The sequence below is a fragment of the Dermacentor andersoni genome, chromosome 7 (assembly GCF_023375885.2).
Source record: "Dermacentor andersoni chromosome 7, qqDerAnde1_hic_scaffold, whole genome shotgun sequence".
Taxonomy (NCBI): Eukaryota; Metazoa; Arthropoda; class Arachnida; order Ixodida; family Ixodidae; genus Dermacentor; species Dermacentor andersoni.
Genome location: NC_092820.1, coordinates 139,513,002 through 139,539,989, shown reverse-complemented (window position 1 = coordinate 139,539,989; position 26,988 = coordinate 139,513,002). Strand labels below are relative to the sequence as shown.

General features: G+C 43.7%; 1 protein-coding gene across 1 annotated transcript in view; it reads left to right on the top strand.

Moving 5' to 3' along the window:
• LOC129385587 (uncharacterized) overlaps positions 1-26,988 on the top strand; it is a 274,694-nt gene that overhangs the window by 220,333 nt on the left and 27,373 nt on the right. Inside the window, exons 3-4 of the mRNA XM_072289530.1 lie at positions 10,863-10,958; positions 26,793-26,891. Coding sequence (XP_072145631.1) covers positions 10,863-10,958; positions 26,793-26,891 — 195 coding nt within the window. The remainder of the gene's footprint in view (positions 1-10,862; positions 10,959-26,792; positions 26,892-26,988) is intronic.

Below are 26,988 nucleotides of genomic sequence, written 5' to 3'. Positions count from 1 at the left end.
TAGTGTGGAATTCCGCGGGCCTTCATTCGTACTAAGTATATTTGACTTGTAGAAACAGCATCGATGCAAGGCAGGGAATATGTAGCAATTTTCACACTACTACTAAAATGAAAAAGTAAAAACTCTAACATTTGCGATATCAGAGAGAGTGCATATGAAGAGACAAATCACCGATAGTTATCGTCTACCCCATACTAGTATATTAATGACAGCGGCTTTCGACATGGCGAAGCACATTCTTTGCATAATTGGTGCACTCATAGAGTGCGGAATATATTTTTTGAAGAAGCGCATGCATGGGCACCCTTTACCTTTTAAGAAGGTTCGCTTTACGTCAGGAGAAGTCAAGTGAGTAACTTCTTTGCGTTGCAAATGACATTTATCAAAACAAATGGCGTTCACGATCGCCGCCATGTGTTCAGTCTAACAATAGGTAGTCTTAACATGAAGCTTTAGGTTGGAGCGAACTCCCATACGGCCAGTAAAACACCTGTGAAAAGCAGAAATATTTTTTCGGAGATAGGCTCATGTCCGATTTTAAATAATTTGGTTGCATTCAAGAAAAAGAAGGTAAAATCTAGTCACCGCTGCAAGGGCATTTCCATTTAGGGTCTTATGTTTAGACAAAGTTGCCGAAATTCGGTAAGGAGAAGCAAAATGCATAAAGAATAGATGTCTTGAAATGTGTACCATTAACGTGTACCACAGTTCAGTGAACTGCGTGTAGCCAGCAGTGCATGTCACCAGTACCCATATTTAGGCTCAGCGGCCTTTGCCTGGACCGCAAGAAACGCTTGACTACGTATATCCATGCCGGCCCCTTGGATAGCAGCCCCGAAGTGGCCGTATGACTCTGGCGGTCAGCATCACTGGTGCCATTGCAATGTACAGGAACGTGTGTTAGTCTTTAACAGAAACTGCAAAAGTAGTAAGCTCTGATATTGTGGAGCGTTCGAGGACTCGGTCAAAGAATATGACTGACACTGAATGTACAGTGTGTTTGAGCTATGTCTTGCTAAATGTGCTAAAAAATTCATGTGTGAGTTCCGCTCAATCAAGCACCTTAGCATTGTCCGCGATCGATTAGAGCACATCAACATATTTTAACTACGAGCCTATGTAAATAATAGGTAATAATAAATAAACTGTAGTGACAACGAAGGCTGTGAGCTGTATTCACATCGCCGTCCCTCCGCTGACAGAGGAATTTGCGCTACTGTCCCCCAACAAGTTTTGCGAAACGTTGCTGTAGTTTCTACTGTTGCGGTTTCTTTTTCATTTGGTGCGGGTTGCGGCGGTTTTCGTTCAGCCTGTAATTCCGCAGTAAAGCCCTACCATATGTCGTAGCTGACGACACCAGCCAGACTACACCGACAGCTTCGCCAGCCCTTGTTTGTGCTCTTGTACGCGGTTAGCACGGGTCTGCCATTCTCAGCAGCACGGGTAAGAACGACGCCCAAGAATGTTTGTCACCATATCAAAGAGCTAGTACCCACAACAAATGCTATGAAGCCACGAAGCGCAACAACTTCACCGTTTGTTTACCGGGTGGCGCCAATCTATGGTTTAAACAACACTGAAAGGTTCTTCGCACGCGGACGGGCTTCAAGCCAATCTCCACAAAAGGCTTTGGCTGACGTGACGTGCGCAAGCTTCGTGCCAAACAACGCCTACGAAGCCGATCACAGGAAAATCGTGAGACGCTCACGAGCTACATATAGAACATCGTCGACGTATATAGACGAGTCAACCATAAGTTGACGGAGGCGTACAAGGTGCGTCACATCATCGAAGAATCCTGGCATTTTTGTTGAGGTCATCGAGATTTGTCAAATCTTTGGCGAGCTCCGAAGGAAGCCATTTCCCACGGGGCCGTCACCTTTGTGAGACAAGCCCTATCGAACATCGCCGCCACTCCTGACATCAGGCCCTTCCCCTCCAACATAAGAGAACTCGACCACGCGGAGATTGCTCGCACCTGTCCTTGCTGTCCTGTTCTTGCCTCCAAACTTTCCGGAGGTGATAGAAGAGAAAGATAACGAAGCTCTACGTTCAACCCGCGAGCTTCTTCCGGCACCAATACGAGCTGCCTTTGCCGAGTTAAATGCGTACTTTACCCATGGGCCACACGTCTTTGGAAGGGCTGTCGCATGGCCACCATCTCCTAATTTCTCGACGTTGCCGATTGCCATAGGAACGTTTAAGAAGCCCTCTGGTTTTTTCTGCGTGAGACAAAACCAATAGCATGTTAAAATTCTTCTAAATACTTATATTGCTGGCAAAAGTCTAAAACATCTAGATAATAGATTATTCATACCTGCAACAGTAGACAACTTAAATCCCTTTTGAAAGGTACTTATTTCATTTAACCCGCATTTATTCAAAAAAAAAATGCGAACGCTTTCTTCACGGCCCAATTCATGGCCGATGCCCCGGAGAGGATTGCGCCATTTCACTTGGAAAAAAGAACAAGAACAAAGACGGGCGCTCGTCCTATATTGTTTTAGTTTACTGTATTCGTGTTCTTCGTGCTGCTTGTTGTTTTACTGAAGATAAACCAACTGCCCGAAATCAAACTGTTCCTGCCGTTTTCTACAATAGATTTTGTTAGTGATGTCATAGTAGTGATCCAGCGTTTGCAATATAGTGCTGGTACAATGAACTTGGGTAATTGTACGATCTCCACTATGGCTTTTATGTGTTAGCACCGAGAAATTGTTCTTGGAATGCAAAACTGTGAGTGTGAGCAAAAGCTTCTCCATAGTTCCCGAAGCAACTGAGGTATGATTCATAAATAATTCAGAGGGATGGCATTGCAGTCTCTGTCTTGTTCACTTACCCCTCATATATACTGAGTCACCTAGAAGATGGCTTTCCTTGTCTAAGCTCTGCTGAACACAAGCGCGCACATACACGTAGTACTGAAATTATTCGCAAAAGTAAATGCTTACAAGTGATATTTACATGACTTGTCCCTAATGACTGCGTAGGAAACGCATAACATGTTATGACCAGAACACAGAAACTTCTTCATTTCTTCTCTTGGGTTTAAATCTAAAAAATCAGAGGGTAAGAATAAAGCCATAATATACAGTACTCTCATTGATGTTTTGCTGTGTCAGCGTAGCAGCCAGAATATTTGAAGTAAGATTCGACTTCACTATTTCAGGGCACCTATTTTATACATAAATATGGTGTTGTGTCATAATTATATTTGCTGACATTTGCCGGAAAAGCACAACGCCAAAGAAAAATTAATTGTTTTACATCTACAACATGACAACGAAGTGCGCTAACTTGCAAATATTTATCACTCGATTTAAACACGAGATGAGGTATGCAGGTACACATTTTGTTGGTTTCGCTGTTGGTAAATTACTGCTAAATAAGCTTCAAAAATACTTGTAACACATTCTGGGAACATGAGCAAAACGAGAACAAGGTAGAAGCAGGAGCCAACATTTAGGCAAATGAACTTATCTTTTTCAAGGTGACATATGCTATCCTCGGCTCAGTATATGTAGGTAGGAGTCTTGCAAAGAAGAGAGGGATTCAGGCGGTTGCGTGCGGCAACGTGCGAAGGTGTATTAGCAGCGAGGGTGTAGAATTGAGAATGAAGAAGTGCTATGCACAAGGCCGGTGACACGGCCGTGTATTAGCTGGCGTGTCACACGGCGGGTGAAACACAGTCATTGAAACGCCGCCTTCCCCGTGTTTCCCTGGACTCGGGGAACATATAAGACAAAACGAATTTTGTTATGAATGGAAACTGACGGGTTCTTGGCTGTATCAAACACTGAAAAAAAAGAAGCAATTCCACGCCTCGCGGGAATCAATGTTATGCGAAGCAATGTGCGGGGAGCCGGCCAAGTTACCGAAATGACCAAGAGAGTACCAAGTCGCACGTGACTGTTCGACGACTCCCATGGCACGCATGCCATGACAATAATGTCAAGACCTATCACTTACGTTGGTTATGCACTCTTGCCATACCATGCCAATTTTGTTACATACCAAGAAATAGGCGTCTGTTTCATGACTTACTTTGCACGCATGCCATGAGCAGCTGTCAATTTGAGCAGCTGTCACGCCGCTAAGTGAAATATACTTTCATATATACGCGCCCTTTAGATACGTTTAGGCGGCGCATTTCGGCTGATGAGTTTCTCCGTTGCCTCGCTTGCAGCAGGCGCAAAAATAATTTCGCAGAAAAATATGATCGTGAGAGTTACTCACCTATTTATGCATGCGGGCTACTGCTAGCGTGCACCGGCTGGGTTAACCAGGCGTATAGGAGCAACTACGGCGCAGTGTTTCACAATTTCACACAATTTCACACAATTTTGACATCGTTCCAGAGAAAAAGTAGCAACAAAGATTCAATAAATATATTTACTTAACTGACATGTGCTTGTTATATACGTTGCACTGGCTGAGAAGTGGACATATAATGAATTCCACAGATAAGATATTGGAGGGGCCCATGTCCAGTTCTAAATAACATGTGGAGGGCCCATAGTGAAGTTTCTATTAGGCTGATATGAACTAATTCAAGTAAGGCTACATGAAAAAATGGACAGACATGTTCATACATGACCTAAAGGGGAAAGTCAGATGTAGTCTAATAAACTGGAGAGAAATCACTATATATCGTCCTATATTAATCGTGCTGAATACACATCTATCCACATAAATAGCACGAAATGACCATATCTACTCAATTCTATATAATTCCCATACTTGTGCTCTTTAATATAAGATGATATGTGACATCTCCGTGGAGAAATTTTTAACAGTTCTTTTTTTGTGATAGTTGATTGAACTTTCAGCGAAACTGCAAGTGGTTTCGCTATAGCGATCTCTGGGCTGTGCTAATTGCGAGTAAACTTCCGGGTAAAAGCATTGCAGACGATGCTGTGCATGCCTTGAGAGTGCAGTTCTTGGCGCCCGTCCCTGCCTTGAGCGTCGGCGTGTCTCGGTGTCACTCGGCCTCCGCCGGCGTCACGGAGCGAACGAGCGCAGCGAAGGGTGAAAGAGCGAACGCGTAGTGCAGCGGGGCAAGAAAGAAGGCGATAGCGAAGAGAGCGCAAGGAGGAATGCGGAGGGTGGGGGGAGTTGCAAGAGGAACCATCACGAGGAAAACGTAGGAAGAGAGTACGGAGAAGCCATTAGAAGGAAATCTCACTGCCGCGCAAGATCGTCTCTGCCATGATGACCAGTACGAGATAGCGTCCGAGTACCGCGCTGTTGTCTCTTCACCGATGCCATGCGGCGAGCCCGTCGACCGATATCAAATGTAGAAACATAGCACTACATGAGCGGAGGTCTGTCATCGGTGGTTGCCGTGCATTGCTTCCCTACGTCACCCATGCGATACCTCTTGCGATCTCGCGATTAGCGAGGCACTCGCGGCACTCTTCGCTCCGTTTGTAATGGGCCGCCCGAGAAAGATTGTCCGCGCCAGCCAATATATAGCGAAATGAAATCATGTTTAGGCTGAGCTAAAATTTCGCAATACGGAGTGTCGTAATCGTCGCAGAATTTGTTCACTTCCGCGCCAGAGTCCATAGAGGAGCTTCCCGCTCTCCCGTATGAGCACCTCTAAAGGGGACAGAGGCAAGAGGCTAGCTTCAGTATGCAGCACTGCTTAAATGCCAACTGTTATATTCGAACATATCTATGACACATAGTCCCTTATGTTATTGCAGAATATAAACGGGGCACCCTAATCAATGATTTTGTACAGATATCAAGTAATACAGCTACATGCGCCCCAGAAAAAAATTGGCCAGCAAATAGGAGAACTGGTCGCACTAGATATTTGTAGGAATAATAGATGATCTGGATGTTCAGCGAGGATTGGGTGAAGCATATCACACTTTCTTAAAGTTTTGAGGTGGCAATTTAGGCGTTATGAGGAGCATGTATTTATGCAGCCACCTGAATATATGCGTTTTCCTTAGACGCTCTAAGCCACGTACTCATGGCGTTTACACAACTGTATTAGAAGTGAACTGATAACTTGAATATTAATTTCTATTTCACTTATAGACACGCAAATCACCCAGCAACATCACTGTGCACACGTGTGTAGGCGTTTTCTCATGTTATATTAGTTTTATGTTAATGTGTACAGCATACGTCAATAATTTAGTCAGCGTTTGAACTCTAATGAACTTCCTACGTCAAAAACCTGCGTTATATTCCTAGCTGTGAAATAGAAAGTGCGATAACTCTAACTTGACAGAACTTAATCGTATGGCAAGGCTTTGACGTATGCATTTCTAAACTTCTCTTTGGAATCACACCATTTCCTGGAAATGTCGAAGTATCATCATGAAATACTTTAAAATGCAAAGAAAACAAGTCCTATATCGTGCCTCTAAATGCATCTGTGAATCAAAAGCAACACCATTTCTTCTGAGAGTCACTGCCGTGGTTTGTATATTACGAATCTGCAATGAAGCTTCAACTTCTTCTGTCCATGAGTTTACCTTTCCTCTTAACATGTACAGACCAGTATGGCATGAACGGTAAGAAACTTTATATCGCCAGTGAAATATTTGCGATTGATTGCCGAGCAGATTTAAATCTGATACCGCTAAAGGAAATCCTTAGCCAACAGAGCCTAAGTTAGCAGCGCAAATTATCGAAGCGCACACCTTTTAATCTGGTTTTGGAGCAAAGCAAGTGCAGAATTCTTGGCATAGTGTTATTCATGAACAACATGCGCTGCTCTTGGTTAAATCCAACACCGTACTTTTCAGTGGTAAACGTATGCTTTCAAGCAGCCGAAAATGGTTGTCGCTAACGCGTACAAAGCAAAAAAAAAAGAAAGTATAAACATGCACGTAGTAGGAGCAAGCTAACAGTAAGGTATAAAATTGCTACGTCAATATAAATAAGGTGCGTAGAGAAGAGCTAACTTCTAATTTAGGGCGTACCAGATAGCACTAGTCAAAAAGAAACTTACTTTTGTTCTTGTATTGGCAACATCATTGGATATGCTATCAAATTTTCAAATTGTGTACTGGCAGATTTCGGTTGAAACTGAAGTTCAGATTCTGAAATATTGGTTCGGCAAGAGGCTGTCAGAAAACGGTAGAGCGTTTTATCGGATGCTGGGTTTAGCCATGCCAGGTACATGAAGAATGAAGTTAAATTGTGCTCAAAAATGTTTATCTGGAACTAAAAAGCTTGCTTGAGAGGTTTGGGGGTGAAATAGCGCGCGTGTCATCGCCCTTGGCCGACTGTCGTAAAGATAAATCATTCGGTGACGAGTAGGAAGCGCGCAGTGGCCTGCAACGCTGTGGAAGAGCTGGCACAAAGCGCATATAGCGCATAGCTCACAAAGCGCGTATATTTGCAGTATAGTGGTGTGGGTGTGTGTGAAAACTTTTATTGTAGTGAGTTCCGGAGGCTCGACTTCTTAAGCCAAGGCGGGCCGCTCCCACGTTGGCACTGTCAGGCAAAGCCTGTCACCGACATCATGGGCCCTCTGGACGGGCCTTAGTTGGTCCTGAAACAATGGGCTTTGAATCGTTTTCTCCCACTGTGTCCATTCTTCAACGAGGTTGGGGAGAGTCGCGGGACACCCCCACCAGCATATGTCTGATTCCAATGATGCCATTACAATCGTTGCAGTCCATCTTAATCTCCCTCCCTGGATATATTTTATTAATGGTGTACGGTGTGGGACATGTACTTATTTGCAATAAGCGCAGCGAGACTGCCTGAGCCCTGTTCAGTTTTGAATGTGGCAATGGGAATCGCCTGCGTCCCAAATAGTAGTGTTTGGTAATGTCATTGTATGTTATTAAATGATCTGTAGATTCCCTGGCTAGATGGTGAACGGCTCGGTTGTGACTGTCACGGTTAGCAAGTCCTCGTGCCAAGTCATGAGCAACCTCATTGAGGTTTACCCGAGTCTCGTCCACTTTCCCCATAAGCGCAGGAAGCCATCGGATTTCACTTCTCATAATCCCCATGTTTTCAAAACGTTTAGCTGCAACTCCAGCTACGTAGCCTTATAAAAACACTCTATAGCGGATTTCTAATCACTGTAAATGCAGGCCCACTTATTACTCCTGATGGCTAGAGCAATTGCCACTTGTTCCGCCATCATGAGATAGAATAAAGATAGAAAAAAGTGATAGAATCTTGCACCTTCCCTTGATAATTTCAGACAATGGCCATATATGCTTCTTTACCTTTCACCCAGGCAGCATCAACTATAGCTGCCAGCTGGTTCTGCTGCTCTATTGCCTGCAAGAGTGCTTTAGCTCTTGCCTTTCGCCTTTCGATGTTATATTCTGGATGCATGTTTCTGGGGAGAATGTTGGCTCTGATCTTGTTCCTAACGTCAGTCCTTAATTCTTCTTCAGGCTATATTGGGCTCCTTCATGTAATCAGTCCTGAACCTATTGCCTGTTATATGTTCCTGCCAGCTCGTGATTTTGTCTATCTTTCGTGTTGCGCTTGCTGTTGGGCCTCCGCTATTTCTTTCATTGTGTTGTGCACCTCTAGACTCATAAGTTTGTTGGTTGCAGCGTTACTGGGTATCCCTAGGGCTACTTTAACGAGCTTCCTGAGCATCACAGTAAGTTTGTCAAGTTCTTCCTGCTTCCATGTGAATAATCCAGCCACATAAGTGAAGTGGCAGAGAGCAAAGGCATGTATTAGCCTCAAAGCGCTGTCTTCTCCACGTCTGCTTCCACGTCTGCACTGCTCGGCGCTTCTTCTTCCTGGCAGTATAGTAGTGGTAAATGCATTATTCTGCATAGCTTCTTGTAAATCCCCATGAACTGAAGTCTGCGCTGAATAACCAAATATGAGCCCAATAGTGCCTTCGGTTGAACTAAACCTGAATCCACATCTTTCACGCTGCTTACGAAAGAAAAAACGCGAAATGTTCTGGAGCTCTTAAATTAATAATTTTCTGCGTAGTTGGTATACTAATTATGCTCTTTAAACATTGAGCAACGTTCATTTGTGACAATGCCCTCTATCTTGAAAAGTTTTACGTTGCTCCTCATCTAGTTTTTTCAAGACGCATTTGCAACAAGTACAAAACTGTAATATAGTCCTATAAATATTTCAACAGTATGTTATTCCTTATGCGTTAAACATTTCCTGCACGTCACCTATAACTGCCAGTCTCACCCCGTTTCAACGTCAAAAATATTTTGATACTTTGTGTTACCATGAGTTTTGTTCGGACTGGAGTAAACATTGCCTTTAATGGTTTGCTAAGGTTTCAAGCCTACAAGTAACCCTCTGCCTTGGCCTTAATTATTTGAAAACACGACACGCAACCAGCGTGTCTATTACATCATTTATTTTATTCCCACCAAGAGTAAACGAGGTGACATTGAAAATTCACAGGACATTCGACAAAGAAGTTACGCGGTTTATAAATCCCCGTGTAATGCTGTGGGCTGCTTATGTGTCGGTTTTCTACGACAGACACGAATATTCTCAATAGTCAAAGCTTTTATCACAGATAAAACGAAACACTCCCCAAGAATACAGTTAGATATTGAATAATGTAAGATATAAAGTAATCCGAAAAAAGAAGAAATGACACGCATCGAAAGACATGACATGAGCAATTATTTAGAAAATTTCCGCAAAGCCAGCTTCAGATTTGGCAACATATAACTGAGAACATGTCCCCATGTCCCCAAATCATAAACTCTGGGGCAGATTGAGCTATGGCAGGATATGAACAGAATAATATACATCCTGGGCATCATCATCATAAGCTATCTTTATCTGCATTGCACATAAAATTATTCACTTGCGAAGCCATCTCCCAGCGATCTCCAATTATACCTTTCTAACACTACGTTCCAATTGGCGCCTACAAAATTCCTTAACTTCATCGCACCACCTAATTTTCTGCCCTCTTCGACTGCGCTTCAATTTCCGTATTACAAATTTCCTAACTCTAATGGTCCGACGGTTATCTACCCTACGTATTTTATGTCCTAGCCAGCTAAACCCCTTTTCTTTTGTTGTCAACTAGGATATCGGCTATCCGCAATTGCTCACAGATGCAAATCGCTCTTTTCCTGCTTCTTGATGTTAAGCATAACATTTTTCCTTCAACTGCTTGCTTTAGCGGTCCATAACTCTTGTGCTTCTTTGTTGACTTCCAAGTGTCTGTCCGATACGTTTGCGCCAGTAGGATGCAATGAGTGTACACTCTTCTTTTCAACGACGGGAGTAAGCTCCGAGTGAGTATTTGCTGATGCCTTCAGTATGAAACAAATTTTTAATATTCTGCGCATTTCAATAGAAATCCCGTATCCCGTGTTAGTAAATAATAAATCCCCGCGTAATCCTCTGGACTGCTTTTGAGCTAGTTTTCTACTGCAGGCACGAATATTCTGCATAGGTAAAGCTTTTACCACAGATGTTGCCTACCTAAGTTGTCTCCTCCCCTTCCTCCTGCTTCGGCTTCATTTTCACACCTCTCTACTTTTGTGCCATACACAAGCCGACAAACGGGCTTGTATGTGTTGGACACAAGTGTTGTCAGCAATCCCTTTCACCGTTAAACCAAAATATGGCACTCACGTTGGCTTTTTTAGGCAATGATGATCTCCAAAGCACTTTAAACTTCACTGAAATGGAGCAATACAGCTATGCGAACCCAAATCAAACGTTCCACTAATGCCTACCAGACAGGTTGTGGCTAGTACTGCGACAGCACTCATAAAAAATATGGCGTTGATTTGTCTCTAGGCTGTTGTTTGTTGTGATAAATGTTTTCAGCAATCAGTCTGGTGAATAATACTTAGAACAATCAGAATAGCGGTTTTATAATGATTAATAACGTGTGAATTTTTTTTTCACAGAAATGGCGCAGAAGAGCACGCCAAGCACTAATGAAACGACCACCGAATGTTCCACGCAGCCATCTAACAGTACCGAGACAACCGTCAGTACAACAGGTAAGGCGCTGATTTGTGTACAAGTTGCTGTTTTTTTTTTGCGAAATGTTTTCGGAAACCTTGTCTTAATAAAATGAAAAATAATCACACTGACATATTTACGGTATAGTACTATTCTATATTTAATTTTTAAATAAGAATAATAATAATATTCATATTCTATTCAATTAAAACATTAGCTGAGCTCCCAAAACATTTCAAATGAATCTCAGTATGACTCCAGAAACAGTCGCTCCATGTCATCAGCAGTACTACATTTATCGCAACGTATAAACGATTCATTCCGTAATAATTAATTAGCCTTAGTAATATTTTTAGACCTCAAAAAGGCTTTATACATAGGTATTCATTCCATACTATTGAAAACTTGAATACTATGGTTTCAGTGCCAGTATTTTCAACTTATTTTCTAGTTGCATAACCAAGCGACAGCAATTTGTTAAAAATTAATAACTTTACGGCTTCGTATTCTTCTGTAAAGCTGGGGTGCCTAACGGATCTGTCCTCGGACCCGTTTCGTTTTCTCTATACGTTAACAACTTTCCTTAAGTTCTCACATGAGCTAATACTGTCATATACGCGGAGGATACGCCACTTGTGTTTCTAGGCCAATCACTTCATGAAGTACTGCACATTGCTTATACAAAACTAATCCACGTTTCATAATGGTTTGGAACACATAAACTTACACTAAACAAAGAAAAAAACTCACTTTATTATTTTTTAATTCTAGGCACAGTCATGGTAACAGTGCATCTCTGCAAATATCTCTTGATGATAGCACTGTGGAGCAGGTCAACACAATTTAATATTTGGTCGTTACACTAGGCAGTAGTTTGAACTAGAAGCCGCACATGATAACGTATGTTCGAAACTAGCATCAGTGTGCTATGGGCTCTTAAAGGCGAGGGAATGCTTCGATATTTCAGCATTGAAAATCATTTACTTTTCTATCTTTCGTTGTCATATCACATACTGTCGCGAATCATGGTCTTCCACATTTAAAACACATTTGGATCGAATTGTGCGCTTACGAAAGAGAGTTGTGCCGATAATGACGGTTTCTGATCCGTTCGAATACAGCATTACTTTGTTTTGCAGGTAGAAAATACCTCCTTTTACCTAATCCTCCAAAATTAAACTCGCTGCCTTAGTGAATAACATACTATTCCCCGTTGAGGCCAGTTCATTCTGGCGTGCCCCAAGGTTCAGTGCTAGGCCCTCTCCTGTTTCTCATTTAAATTAATGACTTGCCGCAATGCGCCACCTCTACCATTCACTTATTCGCTGATGATTGCGTAGTATCCCGTGAAATTATTAACCAAAATGAAACGTCCCTCAAAACGATATAAACTGTATATCTAACTGGTGTAAAGTCTGGCTGATGGAACACAACGAAATGTAAGTATTACGCGTTTCCCGTACAACTTGCCCCACTTCATACTTCCCTAACATTATCATAATCCCTAACATCCTATTGGTACTTAGGTGTCTACATAACTTCCTCTCTTTTTTGGTCTCTTTATACTAGCAAAATAATTCGCAATGCAAACCGCTCATCAGGTTACCTGCGGCGCAACTTTTCATCTGTTCCTGTTTCTTTAAAACTCCTCCTTTACAAATCTTTAGTCCCTAGTAAACTTGAGTATGCCTCTTTCATCTGGGAACCCAGCACTGCCATATTAACCTTTGCCCTCGACCTTGTCCAAAATAACTCTCTCCGCTTTATCCTAATAAACTATTGTCGTACTGCCAGTATCACTTTAATGAAAGAGTTTCTACATCTTGCATCACTCGCTTGTCGCCGCAAGCTTTCTCGTCTATGTCTCTTCCACAAAATATACTACAGTCCCGCCCTGCACAATGACCTTATTCTTCCTCCACCATACATTACCCCTCGTTTCGATCATGCACGAAAGGTGGCAATGTCTTGCTTACCGCAAACATGTTATTAATCATTTGTACCCTGCACCTCAGAGGACAGGAACCACATTCCGGAATCAGTCACGTCCACTGCTCACTATTCCCAGTTCCATAATGTTTTAAATACAAGTGTATTGCAATGTAACTAACCAATTATGTAATTATATTTGTTATCGTTCAATTGCTTTAATTTTTCTTGCTTCCCGGTTTTACCTCCTCTTTTTAGCTAAGATTGTATTAACTGAACAAAACCTGTATCGTGCCTTTTTTTCTGTATACTCCCCTCTGTAATGCCTGAGGCCCTGAGGGTAATACTAAGAAATAAATAAATAAAATATCAGGAGCTAGGTGGCGCACCCCACCGCCCCGTTCCAAAGTGGACCCTTATACCTTCCATCCATCCATCCATCCATTTATTCGAAGCGCCAGAGAGGAGCTTGGTGCCACATGTACGCGTTTGTCAGCGTTCGTGCGAACGGGCTTGCCATGCATTTCGGAGGTCACGTGCCGGCTTGGCGGCGCAGTTGATGCATTTGATGTTCAATTTGTATGCTTCACTATCAAGCCGGCCAAGGAGTGTTCTTGCCAAGGGAAGCAGACCAACCCGATGCGAAGCAAGTAGGGGGCGTTAGGGAGATGCGGCTGCAATGTCCGCACGCCGCTTACTAATGACACCTTCTCATTGCAAATTGGATTAGCGGCAAAAAATAAATTGTTCGTAGCACCAAAGTTCTCATTCATGCCGGCGTAGCTCATATGAAGAGCATGCCCATGTGGCTTGTGCTGCTGTTGGCGATGACCCTGGCGCTGACTTTGCACCGAAGACACACTGTGAAGCCCTAGTGACATGGGCCATCTACTGACGACCAAAAGCTGGGTCTTCGCCATTACAGTTTAGAAGCAATATTAATCAGCGAAATAAGCCCAGATTTCTGTCTGGTGACCTTTTGGTTAAGGCAAACTCGCGAAAGATGCCGTCATCTTTCTTGTGCACTAGGAAGACCGAAACTGATTACGGGAGCTGAAAATACGTGATGGCCGCCATGGGTTGTTTACATTATAATTGTTCGTCTCGCTGGTCAGCATCAACTTTTCGCAGTGCGTTTGAAGGAATTGCGGGCAAAGTTCAATGGCAACGGCCTGGCTGCGTTGCTCGGTGCAAAAGCGTTCGGAGGGCAGCCCCCGACGTAGCCTCGAACAGTTTCGGGAGATACGACAAAGCGGTGGCTCAGTATTTCCTGATGCCACACAGTTAATCGGAATATGGTGCTGGCAGACCGTGGGATGGTCTTATAGACAATGATTTCAAATTAAAATTTCGAGTTAAAATCAGCGCTATGACCAAACTTACTTCTTTGTATGACCATATTCGGCCATGCACTCTCACGAACAATTATGAAGTGATTATGGTCGGTCGACCGTGTCGTGACTCCTTCACGGCGAAGCGGTTCGCTCTACGAATTCTGAAATGCTCGCAGGCGTATTAATCTTGCGAGACGCCTAAAGGAACCTTGAACCATATTGAAACGTGAGCGTGCATGTCCCCTCTGTGAAATCGGCGAGATTGTGTGTGTCGTCACGAGAGAAGTGAGCGCCGGAGTGGGAAGGCACGCGGAGGTGGAGAAAAGAATCGCGCACCAAGCAAAGTACGCAGGAGCGCTTTGAGCGCGTGTCAAATCAACGCCACGTAGAGAAATGTCACGTGACGTTGAGCGAAGCGGGGAAGGAGAAAGGATGCCAGGCGTCGCCTTGGAGGAGGGTAGGTGAAGGCGCGCTGAGTTGTTCCCGTTGACCTCCTCGGCAGTTGCTATGCGTTCAATGTGCGATATGGCTTTACCAGGTTGGTCTCGTGATAAATAAACCGGGCGTCGATCGATAAGGCTGGAGCAGTGACGCATGCAGAGGTGTTTGGAGCGTGAGTCGACCGACTTCGGAGTCGTCGAGAAGCGTCGGGCCCGAGCTGAACAAGTCGGGAAAAAGCCGAGTGCTTGCCGTGCCCAGAGTATACAGAAGAGGAAGAAGGGAAAAATTAACAGTGTGAGTAGTAGATTCCCAAATTGCTTGAAATAATAAAAAATGCATTTCCTTGGAGTGCCTCACAATCTTTCCTATAGGCGCTTTACATTTTATCAAAAATAGAGAACCAGATATAAGACGTCGAAAATAAAAAGTAAGCCTCGAAAACATCCGCCACACTTACACACATTCAAAGCTTTCATACATTTTGTTACGTTCAAAAGGCAATAGCCCCATGCACTTGGCGGGACCAGCTTTTACGAAGTGAAACATCACTGTGACTATATTTATCGAAGTCGACAACTGCATCTGAAGGTAAAATAAGGCTATTTGAGAAATACTTTGCCACGAAAGAGTACTCTAATGCGTTCAGCAGAAGTGGAGGTATTGGCAATCAAACAGGACATCCACGGTGCTTCCACGCCTCCTTCAATGCCTTGCACTGCGAAGGCTGCGGCGCAGTGGGGCGTGCCCACTACGCTCCGCCTACTGAACGTCACCGTGGCGCAAAGCTCGAATTTGATTTTGGAACGCAATGTAGATGAGACTACCAGTTTTATCTACCAGGACACGCAAAGCGCCAGACAAACGCGGTGGTCCTCAGAGAGCCAGTGGACTGGTCGCGATGACCCGCTACGGCCGCATTGCATGTGCTACATATACAAGGCCACTGCTACACGCAACTGTAGTGCGCATGTGCAGCGTTTGGTTCGTGCACGACCGCGCCTGAGTTGGCGCTCGTGCTCATATGCTCCAGTCTCACCGTTCAACGTGGTGCAACCGGCTTCGTCCGCCCAACGTTGTAGCTACTGTCCACACGGATAGTAGCCACAACAAACTTTCTGCATTCCGAAGCGCTATCAATCATATGCCAGTTCGTCTAACCATGCGTGGCCAGACACCGCATTGACAAGCATGCATGTCGTTTGACCTGAGGTTTCGAGTTGTTGGAGGCTACTTGAACTTCCAAAAGTACCCGAAATTGGCGAGACCCGACGGCTACGACACTGATCAGCAGGGTGGTCACAGTTTAATTTCTACGCGGGCGGCCGAGGCCGAGCTTGAGCAGGAGATACTGGGTTTCTTCCGGAAGTACGTGAATATTATCGAAATGCATTTTATTTCTGTCTCGAGCCCGTTTAATAAACTTCGCCCATAAACACTGTAACTGTAAGATAAAGCGCACCGATCCAAACATCCTTCTTGAGTGTTGTCAAATATTAGCCGATAGCAGCCGGATATCAGAATCTGCTATTTTGCAAAATAACGCATCCAGAAAAGATTGAGGAGCAGGCTTCTGTTCGGAAGAGAGCGTTTGAGAGCATCACTGTTTGCTGTATATGCTTTGCTCCGATTTTCTCACAATCTTTTGCTCCGAAGCAACATTAGCTCCGAGAGCCTACGCTACTTTATACAAATCTTTCTTGTATACATTGTTCCGTTCCACTTTCAACGACGCGTTATGGACGACACAAGGTATCTGCTCATTACAAAGCCACTTCTAGCTTACGCGCGCCCACTTTGAGTTTTCAGCTCCATTCTTGGCACACACAAACACACACACACACACAAACACACACACACACACACACACACGCACGCACGCACACACACACACGCACACACATGCACGCATGCACACGCACGCACGCACGAACACACACACACACACGCACACACACACGCACACACGCACGCACACACACGCACGCACGCACGCACACACACGCATGCATGTACACGCACGCATGCACGCAGGAACACACAACACACACACACACACGCATGCACACACGCACGCACGCACGCACGCACGAACACACGCACACGCACGCATGCACACACGCACGCACGCACACACGCACGCACACACACGCACGCATGCACACGCACGCACGCATGCACGCAGGAACACACAACACACGCACGCATGCACACACGCACACACACGCACGCACGCATGCACGCAGGAACACACAACACACACACGCACGCACGAACGCACGCACGAACACACACACGCACACGCACGCATGCACACACGCACGCACGAACACACACACACACACTCATTTCTGACGCATCCATCCCCGGTGTCTGAAGAGCGCGCGCGCACGCTCGCGCTCCGACTGCGCACGTAGCGACGAAAGCAATTCACGCCTCGTTCAATGACTCGTGCTCATGCGTGGGAAAGCTCGCGCGGGCCTGAGAAGGAAAGCGATGGATACGCAGCTGGCTCCACTTTCCTCGATGACGTCGACGATCATTGCGGCTTTTGTTGCCTCTGCGTGAAGGGGGAACTTTCCACTACTCCAGCTGCTCTAGGCTTAATGCCAGCACGTGGCGACCTGTTCCACGGCGTCTCCGCGGCTTTGTACTTGCATCAGCTCTTTGGAGCGAAGGTGGTGACGCTCTCATAGACACCGCATGAACATGTATCGAACGCATCACATGAATCGCTCACCACAAAGTAAAGTCAAAGTGTTACCCGACAATCCGATAGTCTACTCGATGATTTAGGTTCATATTCTAAAGTTTACTTACAGGGACAGCATGAATTGAAAAGCGAATTTAATTACAAATTATCTATCACGAATGACCAATCGCTATCGGTCGCGAATCATTATTTACCAATTAAAGATCAATCACGAATCACTCAGTACTGCTGCATTCATGTCAAGTTTATTGCAACAGTTATCTTGGAGCTATATGGTAATATTATCACAGCAGGAGGCCCCAGAGGTTTGAAAAAAAAAAAACTTCCAGCGGAACCTCGTATGATTACATAAATAGGGTTATTATACAAAAACAGCATAGTATGGCCTTAGGAACAACAACAATTAAGATTATATAGGTTCATTATCTATAACAGGCAATTAGGAACATAAGTTAGAAGTAAAGCTTATTATAAAAACAACATGGCAAATAATCAAAAGCTTGTGAACAAGCTGATTAACAACGAATATTAACAAGAACAATCAGCCAATATGAGGAACCCAACTCGTTTCATTATGAAAACTATTTATCTCTTATACAAAAACAAAACGTATACAACAAAATGACACACATCTTGATAGTTAATTAAGAACTTGAGATAAGTTGGTTAATTCCTGCGTGAAATATTTCTTGGCGCGCACGGAGAATGTATGAACGTTGTGTGATGGTTTTATTTTGAAAGTAATAATAACGTTACACGCTTCTTTGAATTCACAGTCACATCAATTCTAATTCAATGACGCATCCAAACACTCACAAAAAACATGTGATTACCTTGCTGATTACCATAAACGCTCATTAACGATACTACCCACTCAAACCACAACTTTCTCATCGACACATCGCACATACACATGCATCCAGTCGTTCAAGGAATCATTACACGTGTTTGCTTCAATCTGATTACCTCAGTACAAATTAGCGAACACACAACTACCATGTATGGGTCAGTAGGTTTCTCGAAGACACTTACCCCCCGTGGTTGCTCAGTGGCTATGGTGTTGGGCTGCTGAGCACGAGGTCGCGGGATCGAATCCCGGTCACGGCGGCCTCATTTCGATGGGGGCGAAACGCGAAAACACCCGTGTGCTTAGATTTAGGTAGACGTTAAAGAACCCGAGGTGGTCAAAATTTCCGGAGTCCTCCACTACGGCGTGCCTCATAATCAGAAAGTGGCTTTGGCACGTAAAGCCCCATGATTTATATTTAGTTTTCGAAGACACTTAACGAAGTCCGAACACAACCTGTTTATCGATACATCCCACTCACAAACGCCTTAATTTTTTTTACGTAGAATAAACCACCAAAGCACTCGCATTAACCTCAGTCTAACCAGTCCATTCTTAATTACCCTGCTCATAATTACCATGCACGAAACCGTACACTTCTCTAAGAAAATTTACTAAATCAGAAACCACCAAGCATTTGCTATGACGCCCTCTCACACAAGCTTGAATGGACGAGCATTCGTGGACGTTTCGCATTCCAAAGGTCTTGGGTTCGATTTCCACCTTATCTGCAATTCTCTTTTCAGCTCAATCAGTCTTTTCGGTTGCAGTAACCTGAGTGATAACTTTGGCGCCAGTTCAAGCATTCTTTGACTTGTTAACGAATTTTATAAATTCCTTAATTCCTTCCAGAATTTTCGTTGAAGTCCAACGCAGGCCAAACGCCGAGTTTCCTGCGTTCCGGGGCCGGCTTGCACGATCATTCTATATAAAGAATATCAACAAATTTAAGAACGCGTTCTTGTCCGGACTAGACGTTGTCTATGGAACATTTAAATCTTAAATTCATTATTAAATTCACTATTCTTAAATTCATTATTATTCTTGTTGTTAAATGTTCGTGTGAGCCGCCCTGGGGCCATTCAGATCTCGGTTTAATAACTAGCCGGCCTGCAGAAACAACACGTTGGAAACCATATATTGGGGCTGCCACGGACGTCTATAATCAGGTGAAGCTGGTGTTCGTTTACAAAGAAGGTTGCATAGTCAAGCCACAATGCATGGAAGAAAATCTAAGCAGAAGATATTCCACATAATCCGAAATAAGGTATTTTTAAGGCCATTAGTATTAGCATTCTGCCATACCATTCTCCCATTAGTTTCTTCTAGTTCATCACTTCCTCTCCGTTATTCTTCCCTGTCCTGACCCGTTTTAATGCGAATAGCATTCTTCGCCTACTTCAGGGGTTCTCTATCTATCTATCTATCTATCTATCTATCTATCTATCTATCTATCTATCTATCTATCTATCTATCTATCTATCTATCTATCTATCTATCTATCTATCTATCTATCTATCTATCTATCTATCTATCTATCTATCTATCTATCTATCTATCTATCTATCTATCTATCTATCTATCTATCTATCTATCTATCTATCTATCTATCTATCTATCTATCTATCTATCTATCTATCTATCTATCTATCTATCTATCTATCTATCTATCTATCTATCTATCTATCTATCTATCTATCTATCTAATCTCCTTACACCATCCGTGAGGTTCAACTTGCCTACTCGCTTAAAGCACTAGGCATTTGCTCTGGGTCGTGAGGTCACCATGCTCATTCCACCGTCATCATTTCATTTGAACTTCGCGATCTGACTCTTGCCATGCCGTCGTCGACATGCCTACTGCAATGACCCAGTGGCTCAAGTTGTCTTATATCTTGGCAAACATGTATGGGCAAACGATCTTCTGGCAGTCGTGATCTTGAAGCCATCGTGATACAGCCTTCATGAGAGAGCCGTCGTCGCGCAGTCATTATGAAGTCGTCTGCATCCGACTTTCCACTTACTGTCTTGATGCCATCGTCATCATTGTGCCCTCGCAATGCAGTCGTAGTCCTTCATTCGCTGTAATCGAGTCGTCGAGATGGCATGACAGCGTGGTCGTCATCATACCGCTTTGTTTGTTGCATTGACATCAATACTTGTTCCTTCTACCCTAATCCTTCTTTCGTGATTCGTTCGGGATTAGTTCAGTGATGCTATGCCATTATCGTATCGCGCTGAATTCAGACAATGGCAGTCATGGACGAGTTTTCGCTTTACCCGGCGTGGCTGCTAAGTGGCTATGGTGCTGGGCTGCTGAGCATGAGGTCGCGCGATCGAATCCCGTCCACGGCGGCCGCGTTTCTATGGGGGTGAAATGCGAAGACACCCGTGTACTTAGATTTCGGCGCACGTTAAAGATACCCAGCGGGCCGAAATTTAGGGAGCCCTCCACTACAGTGTTCATCATAATCAGAAAGTGGTTTTCGCACGTAAAACCCGGTAATTAAAAAAAAAAAAAATTTGCCGCTTGCATTCCAGTTTGAACTGAATTCGAGGGTTTCACGTTCCAAAGCCATGGTTTGATTATGAGGCACGCCATAGTGCTAGACTGCGGATTAATTTTCGCCACCATGGGGTCTTTAACGTGTTTGAAATGCATGGGATACGGTTATTTTTGCATTTTGCCATCAATGAAATGCTGCCACTGCGGCAAGGATTTTATACCACAACCTTGGAATCATAAATGCAACACCATAGCCGCTAAGCCTTGGCGGCGGGTCATTCCAGTTTGAACACTGTGCTTTGAGATAGAGAGATGTAGAAAGCTAGGTTTATAAGTTCTCATCTCGCCTCACTTTAATAAAACGAATATAATGTGTGACTGATGGTGGAATTGAACATGCCTACTGTGCACCGAATATCGATGCTCTAACCACTAGGCAACGTTTTTCGGCATTTTGTTACATATAACACACATTATGGACTCTAAACAGCAGCATGACACCATCAGATTACACAGAACCGTCAGCTGTTGTTGGCTGATGTTGGCGTGTACTCGACATGTAGAACAACATGTTCCACCTGTATAACAAGTCTTCCAATCCGGTAACCGGTTCGGGTACATACGTGCGCACCTTCTGTGTCCCCTTTCGTTGAAATTAGGCCCGATGGCCCACATCTTTCGTTTGAAGACCAGCCAGTTCTTAAAAACACTTAGCCTGTGCTACTCATACCACTTTGCCGTCTTCTTTTTTTTTTTTTGAGACAGCTCGCTCTTTAAGGCAATGTGTCATTCTTCGCTATTCTCGGGACCGGCCAATTTTTGCCGGTACTTCACTCGTAACAGCCTACGCGACGTAGAAACTGTGCGACGTTGTACCGACTTCATCATCAAATGTCGTCGTCATCTTACCATACACCAGATGACATAGCAATAGGTAAATAAGAGTGTATAATACGTAGAATCTGGTGACATCTGAACCGTTTTTCTTTGGCTTACGCTAGTGCGCTACCTATATAGCACCAAACTCGTGCCATGACATCGTGCTGTTGTCTTCACATGTACGCACACGCGCCACCGATACATACGTAACTGCTCATTTTGCACAAACACGTTCCACCACTTGGTCTCAGTTTGCAAAGCACCGAACAAAGCTGGATGGCCAGGTGCCTGCCAAATGTTTTGCACATAACCTACATTTCCACAGTGCGCAGGATCAGCACATCTTTTTTAAGAGAACTAAGCTGCAGGATAAGTCACGTTCCACTTTTTCGTGCCCCTTACTAACCTGCCAAATACCATCACTATTGCAGAATCGAGGCATAACACCAACTCAAGCATTCATGAAGCTGTAGTTGGGAACGGAACCACTCCGGCTAAGACGAGCAACGCGACAGTGCTGAACATGACAGGTACTACGCTGTTATGCATTTATGTCGCTGTATTTAGCGTGAAGTGCGTTCTGCGAATCCCATTTCGGAGTAAAACGAAAAACGGTGCCATCGACAGTTTGTGAACATTTATTAACACTTTACTTCTTGCAGAAATGTAGCGAAACAAGAGTGAAAGAAATACCAAAGACATTAGGGTAGACATGTTGCCACAAAGGGTGAGACTAGAAGATGAAAGTATTCTGCAACAGTGCACCTTTTGTACAGTCCATTTTTCTGACTGTGATTGGCTGGAGGTGCGTCGGCGAGAAGCAGACTGGTTGGGAGCACCCATCTTCTTGTGACTGGCACGCCCGCTCAGCAATTCAGCCCATGGGCAGCAGCCGAGATGGACAGTTCACTAGGTAGACACTTGCCGAGTACTCCCTCCCCCCTGTACCATGATTGTATGCAGGGGAACAAGTATGGCGCTGTTCTTATTAATAATGTTGCCGTTTTGTTTTCTTAGTTTTCGTCGCTGTCATAAGTGCTATGAATGTTATTCTTGATTAAAACATCTTTTATACGCCTCAGTATTCTGTGAAACAGCCTAAGCTTGGCAGAAATACTGCAAACAGCAACGCAAACTGCAATAAAGAACTCATTAGAAAAGCAGCCCCGAAGTCTGAGACAACTACCACGACAGCACTCAACAGTGTAGGTTGAGTAACACAAATACACACATTGCTGTGTGTTAATAGACAGTCTTAGTTTAGCGTGCATAATACCATTGCCTACGCTATAATATAATGGGTCTTCACTGCGCATGTGCAGAACGCTAAACGACCCATAGCGTATAGCGTAGGCACGCAATTTCTCAGATTTAGAGTCAGCGTCTTTGCGTGGTTCTCTTAGTTTACGTAAAACAGCGCGGCGGTCCCAGATGCCCGCTTCGAATTGAATTCGGCGTTGCTTTTGTAAAATTCACTTCGTCCGTAGCAAATGGCCCTGTAAATGCCTTTCGCTTGGTCTCACACCAGCTTGCCGACAGATTATTATGGATAACCTTGTGGAGCTTTCAAGATCGCTTTTTGTTTCGAACGAGCCTAAGCCTAACAAAAGAAACGTTCGAGATATCAGCGCCAGCTATCGGTGAAGTTGAGCGACAGCCACGACGACGGCACATGGCTTTTCGGATCCGAAGATCTCGCAGGGCAACTAAAACTAACAAACTTGCACTGCTTAGCGTACACTATACTATAGTGTATAGCGTACGCTATATTAGAGTAGGCTATAACTTTCTAAAGCGAGCGACATTTTCCACCTAATTCAGGTTTTTATCTATCTGTGGTCTCTAATGATGACGCGGATTATTATATCTATCTATCTATCTATCTATCTATCTATCTATCTATCTATCTATCTATCTATCTATCTATCTATCTATCTATCTATCTATCTATCTATCTATCTATCTATCTATCTATCTATCTATCTATCTATAAAATACTGATCTGAAGACTGATGAACTGTTTATTCTGATTCCTGACTGTTAATTTTAGTTTTTTTTCTTCTATATTCACTTCTTTGTCTTTGTTTAAAACACTACATCCTCCGGGTCTCTTAGTGCCACGCGACGGTGATGTTATGGCACCAGTTTAGCCGCACTCGTCACATTAGTTGTGCTTGCTGCTGCATCATAGCTCATTGGCTTAAGCATGTTTTGCTGGTTTGAAGGCAACGTGGGGGCCCGTGAAGGCATTCTTTAAATGATCAAGTTATTTTTATACTAGTACCACATTGTTGCTGGGGAAACACGTGTACATTGTTTACGCTTTTCAGGTTATCGCGTATCATTGTGTAACCACTGTTAGAATGCAAAAAAAGCTGCATGTTGCTTACAGGTATTTCCATGCCAATTTAGATTAGATAGAGTGTGCTGAAGAGGTCTAGAGGCAATCGTTTGAAAGAAAGTTGTGTCAGCGTAATGTGAAAAAATAAAGGAGTCACTTTATTCTTTCTTGAAAACAAAATCCCTATGCTGAGAGGTCTTCATGCGGCAGTAATGCATTAGTGGAAGTTTTACTCTGTAGAAGGCGCCGAACCTATTGTTACTTTTTGTTATACAACACCCAGAACACAAACAGAGACACCTACGTGATGATTAGAACGTACGACACGGTACGGGCTTCGCATGGTAGCGAAGTTACGCCTGCTGATGGCCGAGCGCTGTCTGTACGGCGCCGCATTCCAGGGCGCTTGGCCTGCTGCTTCCCTAAGTGGCCCCCTCCCCTTCTTCTAACTAGGGATGAGGCAGAAGGGCTTAAATAAAGGGCGGAATAAAAAAAAATATTCTGAGTATCTCCAACCAATGGCAAACAATATTACCTTTGTTCTGTAGAGCTACATGGCATTTGCATATTTCTAAGGTTTGGCTAAAGTTGGATGAAAGTCGTGTCAGCTTAATGTGAAAAAGAAATAAAGAAATCACTTGATTATTTCTTTAAAAAAATGGCTAAGGTGAAAGGTCTTCATGCGGCAGTAATGCATTATGGCAAGTTTTCCTCTGTAGAAGGCGCAGCATCCATTAAAGTTTTTTTATTCTACAACATCCAGAACACAAACACAGACACCCAAGTGATGATTAGAACGTACGACCCGGGTCCGGGCTTCGCATAATAGTGAAGTTATGCCTGCTGACGGCCGAGCGCTGGTCTGTACGACGCCGCATTCCAGGGCGCTTTGCCTGCAGCTTCCCTAAGTTGCCTCATCCCCTTCCTCTTGCATCGGCCTCCTTTGCACCCCTCTCTCCTGTTGTGCCATACAAAGCCGACATACGGGTTGGTATGTGTTGGACCTAAGTGTTGTCAGGAATCCCTTTCACCATTAAACAAAATAGGCCTTCACGTTGGCTTTTTTAGGCAATGATAATCTCCACAGCACTTTAAATTTCACAGAAATACAGCAAGGGGCAGGCTAACTCAAATCAAACGTTCCACTAAAGGCTACCAGACACGTTCTGGCTAGTACTGCGACAGCACTCATAACAAATATGGCGTTGATTTGTCTTTAGTTTGCTGTTTATTATGATAAATGTGTTCAGAAATCATTCTAGTGAATAATAACTAAGAACCTGTACTGTACCCAGAGGACTCAGGAATACTCCATTTGGAACAATCATGAACAGTATACAGAAACTCCTCCTATAACTAGGGATGAGGTCAGAAGGGCTTTGCAAGACATGAAACATGGGAAATGCGACAGGAGAAGACGGAATAACAGTCCAGTTATTCAAACATGGAGGAGATATAATGCTATAAAAACTGACGGCTCCTTAAATCTCTATTGACGACAAGGGTGCCAGAAAACTAGAAGAGTGCTGATATTACACTAATCCAGAAAAAGGGAGACGTTAAAAAAGTGAAAAAAGAGGGGCCATTTGCTTACTCCCAGTGTTGTACAAAATATTTACCAAAATAATCTTCAAGCGAGTAAGAGCAACACTGGACTTTTAGTCAACCAAGGGAACAGGTTGGCTTCAGGAAGGGATGATCTACAATGGATCAAATCCATATCATTAATGAGGTTATCGACAAATCGGCGGGGTACAATAAGCCTCTCTATATGTTTGCATAGATTACGAAACAGCATTTCATTCAGTAGAGACACCAATAATCGTAGAGGGATGGCGTAATCAAGGAGTAGAGACCGCTTACCTAAATACCCTGGAAATATCTACGGAGATTACACAGCTACCCTAATCCTACACAAGAAAAGTAGGAAGATACCTTTAAAGAAAGGGGTCAGACAAGGAGACACAATCTCTCAAAGGCTATTCACTGCGAGCTTGCAAGAAATATTCAAGCTATTAAACTGGGAAGGTTCAGGAGTAAGGATCGACGGCGAAACATCAGCAATCTTCTGTTTGCCGATGACATTGTTCTATTTTGCAACACTGCAGACGTGTTACAACAAATGATTGAGGACCTTAACAGGGAGAGTGTAAGAGTAGGGTTGAATTTTAATATGCAGAAGACAAAGATAATGATGAATAACTGGGCAAGGAAACAAGAGTTAAGGATCGCAAGACAGCCTCTAGAGTCTGTGATGGAGCACGTTTACCTACGTCAACTAATCACAGGGAACCCTGACCATGAGAAGGAAATTCACAGAAGAATAAAAAAGGGTTCAATTTCATACGGCAGACATCGCGAGGTCCTGACTGGAAGCTTACCGCTATCATTGAAAATGAAGGTATACAATCAGTGCATTTTACTAGTGCTGACATATGGGGCAGAGACTTGGAGACTGACAAAGAAATTTGAGAACAAGTTAAGGACCGCGCCAAGGGCGATGTAACGAAGAATGCTAGGCATAACATTAACAGACAGAAAAAGAGCAGCTTAGATCATAGAGCAAACGGGTATAGAAGATATTTTAATGGACATTAGCAGAAAAAATGACGATGGACAGGTCATGTTATGCGCAGATTAGATAACCGTTGTACGATAAGGATGACAGGATGGCTACCAAGGGAAGGGAAGCGCAGTAGAGCACGGCAGAAGACAAGGTGGCGCGACGAAATTAGGAAATTTGCAGGTGCCTGTTGGTACTGATTGGCGCCGGACAGGGGTAATTGGAGTTCGTAGGGAGAGGCCTTCGTCCTGTAGTGGACATAAAAGAGGCCAATAATGAGGATGATTCGGTTACAACGTCTAAAACGTTTTTAATTTCACAGAAATGGTGCAAAACAGCAGCACGAGCAATAATAACACGTCCACAGAGGAGTCTACCACACAGGCATTGAGCAGTACCCAGACCGCCGTCACCACAACAGGTAAGGCGCTCATTTGTGTACAAGTTGCTGTTTTCACTGCTAAGTGTTTTCGAAAACCTACTCTTAATAAAACGGAAAAGAATCACACTGCGTTTGT